Source organism: Ictalurus furcatus, chromosome 24 (genome assembly GCF_023375685.1).
Source record: "Ictalurus furcatus strain D&B chromosome 24, Billie_1.0, whole genome shotgun sequence".
NCBI classification, from domain to species: domain Eukaryota; kingdom Metazoa; phylum Chordata; class Actinopteri; order Siluriformes; family Ictaluridae; genus Ictalurus; species Ictalurus furcatus.
In genome coordinates this window covers 13,450,330-13,471,588 of record NC_071278.1, presented here as the reverse complement: position 1 = coordinate 13,471,588, position 21,259 = coordinate 13,450,330, and the positions used below count along the sequence as shown (strand labels likewise).

Below are 21,259 nucleotides of genomic sequence, written 5' to 3'. Positions count from 1 at the left end.
TCGAGCAGCATCAGTCAGTCTGACTTTGTATAGGTTCTGCTTATTCGAATTGAATCCTATTTTGTTTAACATGCATTATGTGGAAAGCCATGTTGGGTTTTTTTTTTTTAATAAAATAAAAATAATAAATAAAATGAATGAAAATAAAATTAAACAAATAGTAAATGTTATTTGTGTTGTTTGGTGGTAATACATTTTCCAGTTTGAACTGAGAAACTGAGGAAAAACTAAGTTATTTATGTTCTACTGAAAGCAGTATTTTAGTGACACTAACATAATTGTTAAACCTTTCTGTTAAAGTTGCTGTCTTTCAGCAATGACATTCATGAGAGGTTACAGATAAGTACTCTTTTCACCATCATGTAATGCATGAGATCATACCCATGTGACATCTAAGGTATGGTGCACGAATAGTGCAAGAATTTAATAATGAATGAGTACTAGAAATAGTTCTCTAGTTGAAGTTTTAGAAAATTAGACCTCTTTTGAAGGAGACCTCTGACAAATAAATAGGAAAGACCTAGGCTTTCTTCAGGGGTTTTTTTTTTCCATTCTATAAAAATTTCAAATACTGATTGATTGATTGATTGATTAGCTGTTGTTCCTGAAAACAGGTTTATGTGATGGCGTTACCTTTGTGAATAAAACAAAAATAGTCTGGGTTTGTATATCCGCTGCAGTTATATATTCACCGTCTACTTTATTAGGAACACCTGCACAACGCTCATCGAATTTGTAATGGGAATTGTTTTAGTTTGACTGGAAACTGTAATGGTCCCTGTGGGCCTCTGCTGGCAATTTGTTGCCTTTTATTGGTAGCATGTTATGTCTAGTGGAAACCGTTAAGGACCTACGTCCTTAATATGTCCTACTACATAATGGAAACTATATTTGGTAATGGTTTTAATGGTTAACAGCTGATGCTTTGTAAGGTAGTGGAAATTATTAGACTTTCTGGTTTCCATTGTTATTTTTTTCAGCAGGGAAGGCAGGAAATCATACAGGAAAGCTGTTCCTAATAAAGTGGACGGTGAATGTACTGTACTGCATGTCATTGTTCTGCATGTCATTTTTCACTTTGCTTAGTGTTTTGGTCACTAGACGGCGCTTACAGGACTTTCTGAGAATAAGAAAACTATCCCTTTTTTTGTTTGTTTGTTTTTTTAACCTCTTCAGTTGACTGAAATATAACCTGAGTCCACAGGTGAGTTGTCACTGCGAACCGAATAACTAATTATATAAATATATGAACCGAATAACCACACCTGGGATACCATGTAGAGCAAATTATTCTGTGGTGTTACTGCTGGTGGTACGCTATTTTACCATAAGATGGTGCTAATACCCATTAAATATAATATCAAATGGCTCCACCAGATGTTCAAGGGTGTAGTATACGCTTATATGAAGGTTTCCTTGTACTTCTAGACACTAGAGTATTGAACAGGGGGATTAACCTTAACGCTTTAACCAAGGACTAATCCCTGTTAACGTGAACTCAGAAAGAACTGTTCCCGGAAACGACGCAATAATACCTCCCTGCTGGTATTACCACGAAAAGCACTTGTAGATATCAGTGGTGTATACCCCTCTGTCAGTTCCTAAAACGTTGCTATATTTGCATTTTTTTAAACCGATATGTAGAACTTCACGCAAATTTCCTTCATAGTTCAAAGCACGGTTTAAAATATTTATTTTTTTTCTGCGCGCGCGCGCGAGGAGGCAGTTGGTGTCCGTTGTATAACATACCAACCGACACATTCTTTAAATTTGGGCTAAGCTAGCTAACAAAGTATTTTCTCACCCACTAGCTGAGCTAACAACAACTTATACATTTACTTGATAAATTATTTAGATATCTGTATTTATATCTAAGAAGGAAATGAGCGTAGTTGGTAAGTCTAGGCAAAAAAAATACGAGACTTAGCAAGTTGGTTAGCCAGCTCTACAGGTTAAAAACTTTAAAGTGCTAGTTTAAAGTACTATAATATATCAAATCTTTTCTTAGAGTCATCCTTCAATGTTGAAGATGTCTTCAGGTTTCCACAGGCTCCTGGTAAGTTGTATTTTGATCAGGATAATATCAGCCAGCAAGTGAACACTTTGGGAAGTCATTTCTACATTAGTATAAAGACAAATGTCTATACATCAGTAAATGTATACGCATATTACTATATCATACACTCACTTGACAGTTTTAATAGGTATCTAAACTACTTGACCATTTTATTAGGTAAACCTACCATACAGTGCCTAAGTATTCACCACCACCACCACCACTATTACCCCCCAAAACAACACCACGAATAAGGTAGCTGTGCCTAATAAACTGTCAACTATCTGTGTCTATCATTAAAATCCAGTAACCTGAATCACAACATGCTGCAATGTTTGTTTTTTATTATGAACTGTATGCTGTATTTGTGTGATATTAAAGATAGCTGTATTTCTCAGGAAATTCATAATATAATTCTTACATTTGTTCTAACAGACAGGGAGAAAGACCTGAAAATAGAAGAGCTGTTAAGCAAACTCAGAAAGTTACAAGAAGGTCAGTTTACATACACTTAAAACATTATTCTTTCACCCAAGACTAGCACCTCCTGGCAGAAGTTGATGGGGCAGATGTATTGTATAAGCATTCCTTTTAGTGTTTCGGTCTAAAAGAAGCAACCTCGTACCCTTTCATGTATCACTTCCACTGGCAGTCAAGCTAGTCCTTGAAGAGGAGGTGAAGGAGGCCCTTTCGCTGTGTAGCACTTTACGTGATGAAGACAATGCATGTAAGTAACGTTGTATACATTTTCAGACTAATGGAATATTTTAGAATATGCCCAAATAAAGTTGTATTACCAATACACATGACCGATTTATGTTCTGCTTTCACAGTGACTGCTGAGATCTTACAGTTACAGGGAATTTTGAGTGAAAAAGAAGGTACAGTAAACTGTCTGAACCATGTCCAAGCACCCTTGCAGCCATAAACAATGTCCACTAGCTATTCAGTAGCCTATGCATATGATGTACCTAGTCCATGTGCATAAAATTATAATGGTAAAGATTGTGTGTGGTACTGCCCTTAGTTAAAATTGATATTCCTGGAAAATGTGTTTGTATGACAATTATACAAAATATAAATTTTCATATTCATATGTTATCATAGAGACATGCAGATCTCTTCAGTTCAAATTGGAGGACTTAGAACAAGAGTCACAGAAGTGAGTAAATGAGTACACGCAAAACACATACATTTGTTATATTTTTAGCCTATCATATTTATTTATGCTTAAATCCAGTGGTGTTGACTAAACTCCTTCATGGCCAATATATTGTAGTTCTAACCATGCATTAAAACAGCTGATTTTTCAAACTGGGCAGTGGTTTGTAGGCACTACGACCAACCTTTACTCCAAGGATTTCTTTTTCTGTTTCAGATATCTTGCTTCAGATTTACTTTCCAGTCTAAATTTTAAAAGTTAGTTAGTCAGTATTTTTCTATACTCCAGCTCTGAAAGCCAAGTATTAATATGTAGATTATTATCCTGCATTGTTGGAGATTTTGCCTGCAACTTACAATATTACAATATACTCCAAGCCCAGTTTTTCCATTTCTAATTTGAGATGTTACTTGCCAATTCCTGCATGCTATCTACATCTTTATTACATGAGAGCAAACATTTGCTGCTTAACAATCGCAGCTGACTAATTAGACTAATTAGTTGGGTTTGGAGGAGTGTTAACTACCCAGCTCTGTATATGTAACCTCATAGATGCCCATAATTGATGAGCATCTCTCTGAATTGACAGAGAGCCATCAAACCATCCTTTTTACTTAGGAGCTTAGCCATTTGTGTGCTTGTGGACTTAAGCCTTGGTGCACTGTTACGTCACTAGAAAACAAATTCTGATCCCAGTCCCACAACCTTCTTTTAGCCACTTAAGAGCTTCTAACACTGGGACCGGTAAAGTGAAGAAGATTTTAGCAGCTGATGGGAAAGGACAAGGACAAATTTTTGTACGTTGTTTGATGCTTTATTAGAATAAATATCTCAAACCCTTGGATAAAAAGCATTGTTTTAGACTGAGGAGCAAAGTGAACCAGGTAATATCAGCACTCATTACCTTAATAAGGGATGCTGAAGAGTAGAATGGGAAAAAAAGAATGGACTACCAGACGGCTTCACATGCTCAAGTTTAATCGGTGACCCTTACAGCACAAATGATCTGCTCTGCAAGCCATTAACAATGTTATATTTTAACAGTCAAAATAGTGGTGTTTATCCTATTGAGAGTTTGTAGATGCTGTTACTGTCCTTGAATCTTCAACAGCTTGTTTGTGTTCAGTGTATTACTCACACACCACCTGTCGGACTAACACAATGATGTTTGCACATAGAACTTTGGAAGGGCCTGTTATTAAATTATTACTCATAATGACAGCTGTTAGATGTTTTACTGTAGTAATATCCCAGCCATGTACATGCAGGCAGTCTGAACTGAAACAACAGAAAGAGGAACTTGTACAACAGTACAGCTGTCAGATTCAGGAAACCAAACTGAGACACAGGAAAATTCGGTATTGCTTTGTATTCTGAATTATTTAACACATTTTGTTAAAAATGTTAAAAATCTGTATAAGTGATTCCAGAGCTACTCTGTAGCTGCACAGGACATTGATTGTAGCCAATACTCTCCTAGGATGAAGTTTGAAAATCAACTGCAGCAGCTGATTGGACAGCATAAGAATTTCTGCACTTTGTTTGTAAGTAGACTCTAAAGAACAGACAAATAGAAACATTACACTCTCAAGCCTAATGTTCTTTACTTGTATATTCCTTATACAGTCTAGACAAGATACACATTGGGCATACTTCAGGATAACCCCAATTCCGGACAGTATGAAAAATGCTAATAAAAAACAAAGAGTCATTTGTAAATGTACTGTACTTGTATTTAAACAAATATATAAATGTATAAAGACAAGGTATTTGATGTTTTAACTAATCAACTGCATAGTTTTTTAGAAGATAAACGTTTATTTTGAAATTGATGCATGCAGTATGCTTGAAAAAGTTGCGACAGGGGCAATTTAGGACTAATAGTGATGTGACAAGTTGAAATAAGAAGGTGATGTGAAACAGGTGAGGCAATCGTCTAATTATAGTATATAAGGAGCCTCCAAAAAAGGCAGAGTCCTTCAAGAGCAAGGATGGGTCAAGGCTCGCCAACAGATGCATCAGTGAGTAACCCAACTCTTTGAGAACAACATTCCCCAAAGACAAATTGATAGGATTTTGGGCATTTCACTTTCTACAGTGCACAATATAATGAAAAGATTCCAGGAATCCGGTCAAATCTCTGAGTAAAGGGCAAGGCCGTAAACCACTTCTGAATATGCGTGATCTCCGAGCCCTCAGACGTCACTGTCTTAAAAACCGTCATAATGTAATGTAAGAGTCTGTAATGGATATCCTGACATGGGCTCGGGAACACTTTGGTAAACTTTTGTCACTCAACACCATTCGCCGCTGCATCCATAGATGCAAGTTAAGGTTTTACTATGTAAAGCAGAAACCATACATCAACACTGTCCAGAAGCGTCACTTACTTCTCTGGGCTCGGTCTAATCTGAGATGGACAATAGCACAGTGGAATCGTGTTTTGTGGTCTTACCAGTCAACATTTCAAATAGTTTTTGGACAAAACAGCCATCATGTTCTCCGGGCCAAAGAGGAAAGGACCATCCAAGCTGTTATCAGCGTCCAGTCCAAAAGCCAGCATCTGTCATGGTATGGGGGTGTCTCAGTGCTCATGGCATGGGTAACTTGCACATCTGTGAGGGCACCATTAATACAGAAAGATATGTACACATTTTGGAGCAACATATGCTGCCATCCGGAGCAGGACAACACCAAACCACATTCTGCCCGGATTACAAGTGCATGGTTGCATAAGCAGAGAGTGCGGGTGCTAGCATGACCTGCCTGCAGTCCTAACCTGTCTCCGACTGAGAATGTGTGGTGCATTATGAAGCACAAAATAAGGCAACGAAGGCCCTGTACAGTTGTGCAGCTGATGAAATGCATAATGGATGAATGGGGGAAAATTCCATTTGCTAAACTTAACCAACTGGTTTCTTCACTCAGCACCCAAACATTTAATAAGTGTTATTAAAAGAAAAGGTGACGGTACACAGTGGTAAACAGTTGACTGTCCTAACTTTTTTGGAGTGTATTGTGGTCATCAGATTTGTAATGAGTGTATATTTTCATAAATAAATTAATTTCACAAAGTAAAACATCAAATATTGTGTTAATAATGTGTTTTCAATATAGTGAATTGAATTTTCAAATGACTCTTGTTTTTTTGCATTTTCCATACTGTCCCAACTTTTTCATAATTCGGGTTGTAAATTATTATATGGTTGCTGATGTTTTAAAATTTTTGCCTCTATATTCTTTCATCTTCCTCAGACTCCAGAGAGAATCCCTACTGAGATACAATCTGCTGAATACGCCACAGAACAGTTGCTGAAAGCTGGTATGTAAATTTATGTAACCTACAGTACAGTGTGTGAATGAATTTTAGGTGCAGTTGATACAAAATGTCACCCTCTTTTAATTAGTTATATTTTATGTGATATATGTGTCTCTGTGAATTCTGATGTAGAGAAGCAAAAGGTGGAGCAGGTGGCAAATTTACAGGAAGAGCTGAGTAATGCCCAGAGCACAAACATGCATCAGGATGCTATGACACAGCTGCATGGTGAATCTTTTTTACATGTTTCACATACCTGAGAGAGTGTTCATGAAGAAATAGCCACACATCTTCTCAGAAAATGTGTTACTTACTCAGTAAAGCTGTACAGACTGTACTAACATTACAGAAAGGTTTATCAGTACACTGGTTTATTTATTTTTTCCTCTCTTGTTGTTCACATGCCAATGAGCACAAGTGAATAAAAAGTAAAAGGTACAAAACCACCCATTCAGAATTTCAGTTTTTATTTGTTCACATAATACAAAATTTACAATATGTTCACCAAAATTTTAAATGGAGACAAAAGTATAATCAACATAGTGTCAATAGTAAAATGTAATAATGATACCTCCTATCAAATACCTAATGTTTTACAGCTTGCACCTGATTAGATGCCCTGGGAGTTCTTTGGTCTTTGACAGTACCTGTTTTTTTGGTACTATAATTAAGCGTTTGCACTGACAAAATAGAGCCTAGGCCCAGTCCTGAGACTATAGTTATCTAACCATGTACGATAAAAGTTACCTTGTATTATCAAGGTTATCTTCGAAATGTCAACTTTGACTCATATACAGTACGTTGTCTTCCAAACGTAATGAGACTGTGAAGTCAAAAACTGCTACTGATTATAATGTACTAATCATATATTCTCAAAAATACCCAAAAAAAGAAATATCATATTCTAAAATTTTGGTTCATTGTTTCCACCATAATTTTGCAAATTTGTTTACAATTTTGACTTCACTGTCCATCATTTAGGGAGAGCAATATAGGGCCTCAATAATCCATAAGTGAATATCCTCAAAGTTTTTATTGTTGCTGTTAAGATTAGAACATGTCTACCCTCAGTTATTAACTCTTGTCTGACATCATAATAGTGCCTTGACTGCCTTAACAAACCTCAAAACTTTTTTCTTACATTTTCTTTTATCTCTCCCTTCTGTCACAGTGTCTCGTGTTGAGATTTCCCACTCACATTCTGTCTTTTACCTCTCTCGTACCATCCTCTTCTACATTTTCATGTTGCTTTGTTTCCCTTCAACTAACCCTGTTTGGACTCTTTAAAACATTGGATTCTTTAAGACATGTATTCCATTGGCACAGCTAAACCACAGGTGTGGTTGCAGCAAGATGTGTCTTGTAGTAGAGTGTATGATTGGGGGGGAGGGGGGTTCTGCTATACTTATACTTTTGTCTAGGCATGTCAGTCCACCTCACACACCTGAGAATGGCGTAATATTGAAAAGTCACAAACACTGAACTGATGCATGCACGAATCATAAAACTTGTTGAAATTCAAATACTTTTTTGGCCAGTTGTGTTTACATATCCAGCGGGGATAATGTTTGATTTCTGTTATAAGGCAGTGTGCACTGATGCCTTTTAAGGGCAGAGTGAGTTGACTGCGGGCCCCTGGTTGGCACAGACTCCTCAGATTTGAGGGTTTTTTTATGCTCTTTTTCAGAGTTTATCATGTCAGTTGCTGGCACTTTTTTGAAGTCTCAGACGTTTTCGTAAACTGTATGCCCCCTCTGCCATGTTTTGTTATCCAAGGTTATTCCCCATCTGTTGAGAGGAAGGAAGGAAAGACATGTAAGCGGATCAAGACCTTACTAACATCTCAACAGACTACAGAACTTTTCTATAAATAGCAAGTGAGCTTACATAATTTGGGATGTAATATAAAATTAAAGGTTGGCATTGATCAAATGCTAAGCCTATCTGTGATAAGCCTACCTGATAATAGAAATTTGTAGGGCTGCAACTAACGATTATTTTCATAATTGACTAATCGGTCGAGATATACATATATATGTATATTTATATGCATTATTTTTGGGGATACACAAAAAAGTACTGATAATTAAACTACAGTCATAAAGTAATCATAAAAAACCAAATTTTCACTGCACCTTATGATTTCTGTGACTCACTGCCTTTAGGCATATTCTTTTTATGTTTACTTTGTTCGTAGCATTTTAATTAGACATTACAGATGGTACTTGCACTACAACTGTCCCCAACCCCTTACACACAGTGGAACATTTTGGATATAAACATATGTTTGTGCTCGTGCATCACTGTCATGCTTCCGTGCTACACAAGCTCCACTTTGTAAAGTTTGCAGGTTAGAATTTTCTGAGGCATTTAATATAAAATCACCCCTGCCTTAGAGGACCTGGAGGTCGCACACTTTTTTCTGCTGTCATGATAATTACACCTCCGTCTGAGGTCATGCTGGGCATAAAAAGATTCTGGGCAGCGTTACGCTGACATAAACAGTAAACTGAAGAAATCCATTTTAGTTGACTCTGGGTATTCTGCTAAACCTAGAGGTGTCGCATTACGTGCATTTGATGTCATGTGCCATCGACTGGGAAACGGGTTATACTTCCGGCTAGTAAAAAAAGCTAGTGTTCCGTTTGAAACAATACTACCCTACTAAAATTCATACACAAGATGGTAGAGTACATAGTGTACAGTGTGTAGTATGTCATTTGGGACACAACTTTTGTCTGTACTCTCTGCCACGTTTCCGATGCGTGTTTTCGGAACAGAAGTAACGCAGCGAGTAAATGAGATTTGTTGACAACGATTTTCATTCTTGATTATTATCGATTTTATTGATTAGTTGTTGCAGCTCTAGAAATTTGTTAACCTACAATAAAACATATTGTGGAAAACTAAAACAAATGGAAAAAAACTAATATAAACACAAATATAATACAACTATTTTACAAAGTTGCTACATTTTTCAGATTTCCTACATAAACTACATTATGAATCATATTTACTTGTTCTACAATAGCAGTGCTTTTGCTTTGTCTTTCCTACATCTTCAGGTCACTATTCTGGACTTTATTAGAGTACCTCAAAGCGACTGTAGACCTTCTTCTCTTTGCGCATACTCTCTATTCTCTTCAGTAGGCTGTCCCGCTCCTGAGGATTGACTTGAGCTCGGTTGAACCGGTTTCGACTCTGGTATTGCGGGACTGGCTCATGTTCAATATTTGAAACATGGCCTTTTTCCCCTTCTGCTTTTACAGTCTCATCAGCCTGCTTGGCCAGCTCTTGTCTATTCTTCTGGCTGTTTGCAGAGATTTGCTCAAGGATTACCTTGGTATCATCCCTGAGGTTGCTGCTGAATAGCACAGTAGAGGTAGAGGACTGATAGCGAGAGGGACTTGGCTTATTGGTTGATTTGGAATTGTCAGTTGTTGATGTTGACACTGAATCGGAGTGAGTTTCTTTCCCTTTAGAGGAAGTTTCCTCTGATAGTTCAGGGACAGTTTTCATTTGCTTGTCATCTGCAGTACTTAAACCTCCTGCATTCTTTTTTTCTCCTTTGGGCCCCAGAAAACCCTTTAGTCTCTGTGTTTGCTTCTTCAGAAAATCAAGAGCCTTTGTGTCTTTGCCTTCTGAGCCTGTAACATTTAGGGACAAGTTGGAGCCATGTCGACTTAAGCTAAGACTTTCCTTGGACTCTGTGTGTGGCGTGCTTGATATGCTGAGGCTTCGAGACTTTTTAAGTTCGCTTTTTTCAGCATCTGTTGCATCTGTGAGAATATCGTCACCACAGGAGGTGCGCCGTGTGTGAGAACTTTTGAAAGGTTTCAGTGTAAACTTAGGTGAAGGAAAAGGTTTTGGTATCTTTGGTTCCTTAGCCGTCTCTTTCTTTGCTGCATCTGTAGACTCCTCCATCTGCACAGAACCATGCATGTGTATTTTTTCTTCACCAAGTCTTAACTTTGTTGTTACCACAGAGGGTTTTGCAGCAGAATCTATTTGTACCGTTGTTGCTGTTGTTGTTGATCGTGTTGATGTTGTTGTTGATGGTGTTGATGTTATTGATGTTGATGGCGTTGTTGTTGATGGTGTTGGTGTTGTTGAGAAGGGATCTGCATGGGTAACTGAAATGGATGGAACTACGGCTGCTGTTGTGCTTGGTTGAATATCAGCTAGATCTGGCTTTTTTGGAAGCGGCTCTTGACTTTTATTTAAAGCTTCCTCTGTTTGTAAGTTCTTTCTCTTTATAGACAGTTCTTTAAAGTACTGCAGACGGCTTGCTGGATCATTCATGTCCAAGAAGAGGGGTTTTGGTTTTGGCAATGTAGGCTCTGTTTGTTTTGTAATCTCTTTCGCTTCAAGCACAGGATTCTTCGGTTCCTCTTTAATTTCTTTAGTGTTCTTAGCAGGGACTTCCTCTGTTTTGGAAGTTACCTCTTCTTGTACCAACCCCTTACTGTCTTTTTCCTCTATCTTTTTATGCTTATTCCAGTCAAAAGGCTCCCTAGAAAATGACCTCCTCTTTTCTAAAATCTCTGCTACAATTGAAGAGGTTCTAATTGAGTTGTTGTCTTCATCCTCTTGTAGCTTATCTCCAGAAAGTGCAGAGCTGTGTTGCTCTACCTTAGAGGAGCTGAAGATGAGGGAGGAGCGTAACCGTGAGCTCCTCTGCAGCACTGGGTTGATGCGGGTCCGGAACGACTCGTGTTTGGTGATGCTGATTTCCTTTGAATTTTTGGAATCCTTTAAATTCATCTCCTTTTCACTATCTGTTTCTGCTGATGTGAATGGTGTCGCTGTAATAGCGGATTTATTTTGAGACTCCATTCCTGCAGAAGCCTGATCAGTGATTATATCTTTTACTTGTTTCCTGTCTGGTAAAATGGGTTTACCAAAGCGAGGCCGTAAATCAAGTTTTGGCTTACTTTGTATGGTAGGTGGCTCTTGTGTGTTAAAGCGAAGCACTGGAGCCTCTGGGTTGTACTGTCTGCTTTCAGGTTGTTGTTGTTGTTGTGGTGGTGGAGGCTCATCAAAAGCGTCTGGGCCAAAAGGTTGTTGCAAGCCTTCTTCTTCAGCATTTTCATAAGTATTAAGGTAGGAGTTGATCCTCCAGCTCCGCAATCCCTGCTTAACACTTTCATCTTGGGACTGTCTGTCCTGCTCTTCACTGGGGAACACATGTTTATGGTCTGGAGGATGAAGTTGAGTGGGTGAGCGCTGACAGGCATATGCATGACTGAGAGTTGGCCGTTTTTGGTTTGATTGGCCAAAATGAGCCACGCCTTCATGAAGCTTGCTTTCTGGATCATTGCTAAGATCTTCAGAGGATAAGACATTGTGACTTTCTGGTGCTTCTAGTTCAAGTTGATACATAGGGTCAGAGTATTGATCTAGCTGGTAAAGACTAGAGCTCCGAAGAGGGTCAAAGCGTCCAGTTTCTAGTCCTGTACCCTCACTTTGATAGAATTGTTGGTCTCTCTGATAGTGTGTTTCCATCTCATCCAAGTTGTTCATGACACGATGCTTCATGTACTGTCGAGAAGAGGAGTAGCTCTCATGGGTGCCTTCAGCATAGCTATGCCTTTTATACATGTTCATTTCTAGCTGGCGTGAAGCAATTATTGGCCTGCCTTGCTCCAAGAAAGACTGCTGCATTCTCATCTGATGTGAACTGAATTTGCCAACCTGCAAAGCAATACCTCCTGGCTCAATGGAGTGGCGGAATGGGTCATCCCTTCTGAAGGGCAGAGCGGTATCAAGGCGGTCTCCTCCAAATGGGTATCCCAAATGCTCAGAGTGCCGAAGGATTCCTCGAGGATTCCTCAGAGATTGTGACCTTTTTAATCCGAACTGGTTGCTTAAGTATCCACTAGTGCTGTCAGGTGGCATAGGCACCAGGGAATTTTCAACAACAAGGGGCTGGGACTGAGCAAAGAGAATGCGAAATTCCTCATCAAAAGTGGCCACAAGTTCTCCCAAAAACAGATGAGCTATGCAGCGGTGTATCTTCTCAAATGACCACATAAAACTGAAGAAAAAAGAAAATTTTGAGTGACAATTATTGATTTGGTCTATTACTATTAGACTATTTTCATCGCCCGATTTTTAAGGCTAGAGGCCTAAACTCACCTATAATTCCCACTGAGCACTGCTCTGCAGTCAACTAGAAGGAAGCGGTCCATCAGCTGTCCTTTAAATGACTTTCCTGTGCGACAGAAATATGTAATGCCAGCAACAGTCCTCACCCGCATCATCTGTAACATATTCAACAGGAAGCCACTGCATAATATGTCCATATATATAAATAATTATAGTCACAATAACATTCCAGTGTTTTGTAGAAGTAATTTCTTATTACAGGAAGGCAATCAGGTCTTACATGAACCATATCCAGGTTAACTTTGCAGCTTGTCACCATGGCAACAAAGTGATGGGCATTTTGTTCATCCAGTAGAATATAAATAGGCACATGCCGTTGAGCAGCATCAAGCAGATCAGCAAATATATCAACATCTGTGAACATATCCATTACCACTGCAATGACCTATTGGGTAAAGGGAATTATAATGTGGTTAGATATCAGTTCAATCCTGAATCCTTATCTAATTGTTGCTTGGGGTGCTAGTCCGTTCATCTATCCCATGTGTTAGACGCTACATATCATTATGCATTATATCATTTTTTTAATCGTCATTATTTTTCTTCAATTAATTCAGTTACTGTATTCTAAGGTACTAACCTGCTGTGCATTTTTAATGAGCCGTCGGGCCTGTTCCTTGATGCTAGGCATTTCAGGGTCTGAGGGGTTTACCAGTGTTCTAACTTCAGTGGGGCCTACAAAACTGTGTTGTTGCAGTGGCCAACCAAGATCCAAACCTGGCGCATCCAAATCAGAGTGCAGTGGCCAGTATGTGTCTGATGAACCATCCTGATCCATTTCATGGTAAGCCAGTTCTGGTACAGATGCAACTCTTTGTGGCGTTTGCACAGTATTTTTAATGTGCTCAATCTCTGGTCTTGACAGGAAATCAACAATATTTGCATTTTGCAGAAATTTATAGTACCCATCAAGATCATTTTCCACCAGAGCATCTATTGCCAGTCTGTACTCTTCCCGATAATGTGGTGGTAGATAGTTAGGATCCAGAGGGTTGTCTCCCATTGAAGAACACTGGGAGCGATGGGCCATTATGGAGCAGGGGGTACAATCTGAGTAAAAAAAACACATTTAATATAATGTATCCTTAAATGTTTTATTTATTGTCCTTAGTTTCATATTGATAAGGCTTGACTATATATAAACCAAACATCAAAAACTACCACAACTGTAGATATTTAGGTTTTTATTTAGAAAAGGTCTAGGTCTGAACATAAATTCCTTTCGGTTGTGTGATTTGCCAGTTATAGCTCCAATATATTATTTGTGGCTTGCCTGTGAGTGTGTGCATTTATTTGTACTGAGTTTCACCATGGAAACATAGACTGAGGGTTTTTGAGTGACTCATTGTGGGTAAAGGAAGGAGGGTGGCAAAAGAAGGAAGTTTTTTGACACAAAGGCAGTTTTCTGTAGCAATGCTGTGTTATTCAGAGTAACTCTTAAGATAGACTGTCTGTTTATGGACACATGAGTATCAAGTTTTAACAGGTTAAATGTTAACAATGTTAAAAGATTTTCACATATCATTAAATAGCAACGGCTCGACTTTCCTTTCACTGAACTGTCATAATTTAGTTTCATTCACACAGATAACAATATTTACTTTATCATTTACATTCATGCCTTTTTAATGCAAATAAACACGTTTTCTTTCAGTGCTGTAAAAAGATTTACACCTAATGATCTCAATAGCAATATATCAACATAAAATGTCCCAGCAAGCATGCACATGCCTGGGCATGAGGCCCTGACATTTCCTAATGTTTCACCACTGAAGTTTAGTTTAGGTATGCTGCAGTGTTCACAAACAGTGAAATGAAAAATGTTTTGTAACTGGTAAGGTTTTTTGTCTTACAAAATTTTACTTTAATTAATCCTCATGCTGATCATGACAAGTCCTAATGAGCCTAGCTCTGTTTGCTAAATCTCTTTACTATCTTGGTAATTTTATTAACAATATAGAAACTACAACACAATGAATACATATTCAAAACAATGCAAACAAGTCTCAGTGTAAAGTAATGCATTGGCTTCTGAACTGCACATAGCTCCTGAAACCTGTTTGCTTGACCGTTGCTGTGAAACACGCCCTTCAAATAAAAACAGAATTCAATATATATATATAACCAATAGCTACCAACTATCTCATGATTCTTTTAAGGCAAGAAACAACAACCTAAATACTTAATCATACACAAAATTCCAGATGTACAGTGGATATAAAAAGTCTACACACCCCTGTTAAAATGTCAGGTTTTTGTGATGTAATTTTTTTTTTTTATCTAAGTTAAAGGTTCATAATTGAACCTGTCAGAACCTTTTTCACCTTTATTGTGAAATTGTAACATATAAATATCACGTCACAAACACCCAGAAAAGTTTTTTGGGGAAAAAAGAAAAACAAAAACCTTCCAATAACCCAGCTTGCATAAGTATGCACACCCTTTTATAATTGGGATTGTGGCAGTGTTCAGAATGAACCAATCACATTCAAACTCATGTTAAATACTAATTAGTATACACCTGCCATCAATTAAAGTGACTGATTACCCTCAAATAAAGTACAGATGTTCCTATAGGATTTTCCTGACATAATCTTCTTAACATCCACCTGGAAAAGCCATGGACCGTAAAGAGCTTACAAAGCAGGTATGGATCTCATTGTTGAAAAATATAAATCGGGAGAGGGTTACAAAACATTTCCAAGGCACTGGATATGTCATGGAACACTGTGAATACAATAATCAACAAGTGGAGACGTACCTCTAAAATTAATGAGAAGACCAGTGGAAAACTGGTCAGGGAGACTGCCAAGAGGCCTACAGCAACATTAAAAGAATTGCAGGAAGTACTGGTTGCTCCCCACATGTGACAACAATCTCCACAATTCATCATATATCTGGGCTATGGGTAGGGTGGCAAGATGGAAGCCTTTTTTAACCAAATAAATAAATAAATAATACATCAAATCTCCCAAAATCAAGTGGAATAATGTTATGGTCTGATGAGACAAAGTCTAAATTTTTGGCCATAAAACCAAAAGATTTGTTTGGAACAATAACAAAAAAAAACAGCACATTACCAAAAGAACACCATCCCCACACTGCAGCATGGCGGTGGAAGTGTTATACTTTGGTACTGTGTTTCTTCAGCTGTAAGTGGGCCTTTAATCAGGCTGGAAGGAATAATGAATAGTTCCAAATAACAGTCAATTTTGGTGCAAAAAATTAAGGCTTCTGCTTAAACACTTAAGATGAGGAGGAATTTCATCTTTCAGCCTGAGAACGACCCAACGCAAACCTCCAGATCAACAAAGGAATGACTTCACCAAAACGAGTTAAACAAGGTTTTGGAATGGCGCATAGTCCAACCCTAAATCCAATCAAAGATCTGTGGGGTGACCTGAAAAGGGCTGTGCACAGGAAATTCCCAGCCAATTTGACAGAGTTAGAATGTTTTTGCAAGGAAGAATGGCAAAATATTGCTAAGTCAAGATGTGCCAAACTTACTGACTCTTAGCCAAAAAGATTGAATGCTGTGACAAAGTCTAAAGGTGCTTTAATTAAGTATTAGTTTAGGCATACTTATGCAACCAGGTTAATGTTAACAGGGGTGTGTAGACTTTTCATATCTACTGTAGCTGCAACATAAAATATAACAAAGATTACACCCTTGTGGTGGTTCTCCAAAAGATGTCACTCCTCAGTACAAGCACTTGCTCCAGCTTTCGTGTTTAGTTGTAGTACTCTCTGCTCTGCCTAAGGCTACTTTGCATTTGTTTCTAGTCTACTGGTGAAAACTGCTTTTGCTGCACTTTTAGCACTGTTGATTCATTTAAATGGATTGTCTTTTACCTGACTTATATGCTGCTTTGGCTAGAAGTGTCTGTGAAATGAAATGTATATGTTAATATTGGTTGTAAGCTTTCATTACAGTACCATAATGTGAACGTAGCTTAAAGGAGGAGCCTCAACAGTGGTTAAAAATGCTGACACAATACTTCTACACAGCAGTGTCCTAAATAAAGATCTTAAATAGGTTGTATGTTTTCAGACTGTATTTTGTATGTAATATACATTATTACAGTTTTATTTGATAAAAACTATAACATTTGTCACTTTAAGGGTGAGACAGTTTATTAAATTAAAATCATTTTCAAGATTTAATCTCACACAGCTCGGTTATTTTCATGGCCTGACCCCACTACATTGTGCAGTGCAGGGCGTTGGGAAACCCTGAGAAAAGGTTACTGCTTAGGCCCTGAGGGTTTATGTAATGCACTACCCAAGAATCCTCATATTATTACTCACATTATTGCTGACATACAATATGCATGAAACTATGGTCACCTTTAAGCTACTAATTTAATTTTCAGTTAACGAGATGATGGAATACCTACATAGCATTTGTCTTCAAATGCATTTATACTAAGAAACTTCCAAAGTGATAATATACTATTATTCTTTTTATAATGAGTATATAAATATAACTGTTAACATTACAAAATGTTTTACTGTCTGTTTCAAATAATGAGATCAATAATGGGAGCATATTTAATTGATCACATTCATAACAAGCTGTATCGTTACTAAAAAAGGTTTTGCTAACTATCCAAGATCCTCTTTTTAATTTCTGAATTAATGAATCAAAGACAGATATTTTCATAATGAGATTAAAGTCTCCATGAATCGGTTCCTTAGCCGTGATTCCATATATTGATGTTTATCCTTCTGAAAAGGAGGTCAAAGTGATGTGCTGAAGTGCTTGACTGACTTACAAAACAGCCAATGTTGTTCAACACATAGGACACCACAAACCTAACAGTAGCTTAGCGAGCATGTTAAATATAGAGAACAGCAAAGGAAATAATGAAAGCCTTCTCCTTACTGAAGATGGATTAGTGTTCTCCCTCAGTCTGTGGAAGCAACATATTCCAGCTTTGAAGTTGGAATACACCTCTGAGAAATGCCTGTCACAAAACTGCAACCACATATAAATTCCACCCTCTTCCAAATGAATGAACTCCATTTGTTGTTTTTTTCTCAACCCAGAGATTGGCGGATGGAAAATGTGAATAGTGGGGGAAGACACAGCCAAAATTAAATTTATTGCTAACAAGATACTACTGTAGAGCAAGAGCTGCCTCTGGGGGCAGGATGTATGTGGTTCTAAAGCACATTTAATTAGACAATCACAAAGTTTTGCATAGATACGAATAATCGAAAATGTCCTGCAATTAAAATAAGAACATCTCCAAAATGTTTGTTATTGTTGTTTGTTTGTTTTTTTTAAGATCTAGCATCATATTGGTGTCCATAACACTAAGGGAAAACCACTGAAACACCTATTTTGATATGAGGAGCACTTTAAGTAACTATTTGTTCCTTGTATGAACAAGTCCATCCCTGTCAGACTGTTCTGTCTTGCACTCAGTGATCTTATTTCCTGATACAACTTCTCCTTCTCTGATTTAGTTTTGTGCGGTGCCACAGACTGATTTCAAATTCTCTTTATGTTGGTTAAAGATGTATAATTTTACACATGCTTTATTTTTAAGTTTTACTTGTACTATTTTTTTCTTGGGAGCTCATGTAGAGTGATATTGCTACTGAGATGACAGACTAAACTATTTTGACTTGGCGTTTGAGTTATGTTTATATGTCCAAGTAACAAATTGCATTTAACCATAAGTATACATCTATAAACAGTTGCTAAACTGAAAGTTTCGTATCTGCTTTCACTTGAATGTGGATGCCATGGATTGTTTGTTCCCCCATGTGTTATGTGACATTAAAATGCATGCATACATACATATGTATATATGAAATTAATCAAACTGTATCAAATGATCGTTTCATGTGCATGCCCATTGAAATACAGCTAGCTGTAGATGCACAGTTTCTGAATTATAATAATTTCATCATCTTCATTTTCTCTCAGTGACACTATCAAGAATATCATTATTAACAGTGTCACTGAGAGAAGATGAAGATGATAATTTTTTTATTTTATGTAAATATCATGACAGACTTGCCAAAACTGTCTTCAAGGTTTGCATTGTTACATTATATATATAAAAAAAAAACATTTGAAATGTTAGCAGACTTTTATTTTTGTTCTTAACGCTAACAAAAATAAAATTCCAGATACATCAGGAACTGTTTCTTCGTGAAGCTCAAAATAAGGTGCTAAAATGCTGGTCAAGTTCTAACCACAAGAGTCCAAACAATGTCTCATAGATAAAGTAAAATATCTACTATACAAAAAAAAAAACAATCTGCACAGAACTTTCTATGAATGTTTTGTGTTTTATTTACCTATATATTTTTTTAAATAAAGGATCAGATTAAGATAAAGTAAAACTGTTATACAGTCTCAACTCTTCTTAATTTTTTCCAGTTTAGCACACACTGACAACTTAGAGACTTGACAGCCTAACATCGCCTTGGGTAAAGTCAGGACAAGGCCTATTATTTCTAAATACCTACCCAGTTTGCTTTAACTTTCCTTAAACCAGAGGAAATCATAGCACATAGAGCTTAAGTGCAGATCTATGTCAGTTTTGTCAGATTTGCTTTGGCATTAATAAATCTTTCCATGTTAGTCTTTAAATAATGACTGCACTCTCAGCAATAGGCAAATAATACAACAGATCCATTAACATTAAAAGTATATACAGCACATAATGCGAAACTATACTTACACCTGAACCCTAATTCTAAGCATATTTTAAATGAAACTCATTGCTAAGTTTTGTGTTAGTTATATATAAAGCATTAGGACTGCATAAGCAGATTATAAGGACTAAATATCAACCAAAGTCCTAACAGATAAGACAAGACAAGGCAAGACTAGACTAGACAGGAAATCTTGTAATGCAATGTGTATGTAATGTCTTAAGATAATATCGTCGGTCTTAAAAATCTAAATAAATTGGGTGTGGGATGAGAAATGTCCAGCTCCAATCTGATGTTAAAATATACAAATCTGAATTGTTATGATTTTATTTGTAAGCAAAGTTTTGTAGTTGAACTAAACTGAACCAATTCTATTCCATGGCTTGAATTTGTGATCAAGGTTTCAAATGAAACTTTCTAATAAACAGATGGAGAAAACTGCTCAGTCCATAATGAAGCTCTTTTATACACCGACCAGATATTTACGATAAACTTGTCTGATTTATCTTCCATTACAATGCTCACTGTGTGGAATGATGAAGCTCTACCTTTATCAACGCAGGAAAACAGACAAAAGGGTGTTGTTTTTTTTTGTTTGTTTGTTTGTTTTTGTTGTCAATAGGTGTGCTAGCTTTCACTATGTTTTCTAATAAATGTATGAGACCAGAGCCCGACTACTAATTAGTGTAAAGTGTATTCTGGCCTAAATAGTACACAGATTAATGACATTTTCAAGGTGATCGAGCGGTGGAGGTCTTTACTTTGTTTCTTACCTTTGAGTTTTTAACAAGCTTTGTGTGTAGTCGCCGCTTAGATAACTTGATGGAGACTCGTGTTCTTCCCCCAGTCCACCTAGTGTGGTATGGCGCCGCGTCACATTCCTGGTCTCCACCCTGCCCAGTTCAGATTTAAGGCCGAAACCAGTCCCGGCAGAACCTGTTCGAGCTCCGTACAGCTCGCCTGTGTGCAGGCAACAGCGCTCACTGCGAAGAGGAACTGCTCTGTCCTTCTTCCAGTTTTTTTCCCCCTATTGTAACTCCTCCCAACTTTCCCAGAGCCTCAACGTTCACACCGGCGCTCAACACACAAATCCATAACTGAATCCTTAAGCCAGCCCCAAAACTCAAACAACATGGAAAGCTGCAGTTTTGTTTTTTTCCACCCAGTAGTCCTAGTTCTAGCTTCACTTCAAACTGTGCTAATAGTGTGTTTCATAAAACTACTCCATATCCCAGACTGCACTGCTTTCTAACTTCCTTTGTGACAAGGATACATAGTAGACAGTCAAACACACACACACACAAACAGACACCCTCATGAAAATGTTATATTATTCATACTGAGATAATACTGAGTAATATTTATAAGGTATAGTGTAATAAAGTTGACATGACCTCTTTATAAATATTATTCATTTAACTGTACTGTTGTTATTGTTGTCTTTGTTGCCATTGTCTGGATACTGGATACTGTATTTCTTGTGGTAATGCATTATGTTGTGTTAAATGTGCTCTATAAATAAAGTTTGACTTGACTTGACTTGACTCTTTATATACATATATATATATAAAATTTAAATATATTCCATTCCCTACTTTAAGCCTGTAAATCCTATTAGAACCTGTGCTATACTTTTATTACTATACCACAACTCATACACACACCCTTCACCAATTTTGTGTATGTTAATATATTAAGACAGTACAATAAGGCATGCTGGTTGCTCTCGTGTATGTGGGTGGAGTAAGAAAGGACATTTATTCACACCCTGACCCAGAAAATCCACACATTCAGAAAATGTACTCCATGTATGTACCCCATCAGCAAATGTACTCATTGCATAAGCTCTGATTAATTTCAGCAGACATATTCAGACATG

At 37.4% G+C, this 21,259-nt stretch overlaps 2 protein-coding genes across 3 annotated transcripts; one reads left to right on the top strand and one right to left on the bottom strand.

Moving 5' to 3' along the window:
• Window positions 1-610: 610 nt before the first annotated feature.
• On the top strand, window positions 611-6,983 carry si:ch211-199g17.9 (uncharacterized protein LOC108180085 homolog). Of its 2 annotated transcripts, XM_053613076.1 has the most exons (10): window positions 611-1,895; window positions 2,009-2,056; window positions 2,492-2,551; window positions 2,709-2,783; window positions 2,890-2,937; window positions 3,164-3,218; window positions 4,487-4,576; window positions 4,699-4,762; window positions 6,474-6,540; window positions 6,670-6,983. In XM_053613076.1, the coding sequence occupies exons 1-10, from the start codon at window positions 1,883-1,885 to the stop codon at window positions 6,795-6,797; spliced, it is 648 nt and encodes a 215-aa protein (XP_053469051.1). In that variant the 5' UTR covers window positions 611-1,882; the 3' UTR covers window positions 6,798-6,983. The 2 variants fall into 2 exon arrangements, with proteins under 2 accessions (XP_053469051.1, XP_053469052.1); XM_053613077.1 differs by lacking the exon at window positions 4,487-4,576.
• Window positions 6,984-6,987: 4 nt separating this feature from the next.
• On the bottom strand, window positions 6,988-20,626 carry fam83hb (family with sequence similarity 83 member Hb). The gene is made up of 6 exons (XM_053613075.1): window positions 20,154-20,626; window positions 13,286-13,755; window positions 12,926-13,090; window positions 12,676-12,800; window positions 9,631-12,574; window positions 6,988-8,325 (listed from the first exon to the last, which is right to left on the bottom strand). Exons 2-6 carry the CDS (start codon window positions 13,733-13,735, stop codon window positions 8,305-8,307), a joined length of 3,705 nt encoding a protein of 1,234 aa, XP_053469050.1. The 5' UTR covers window positions 13,736-13,755; window positions 20,154-20,626; the 3' UTR covers window positions 6,988-8,304.
• Between the last annotated feature and the right edge of the window lie 633 nt (window positions 20,627-21,259).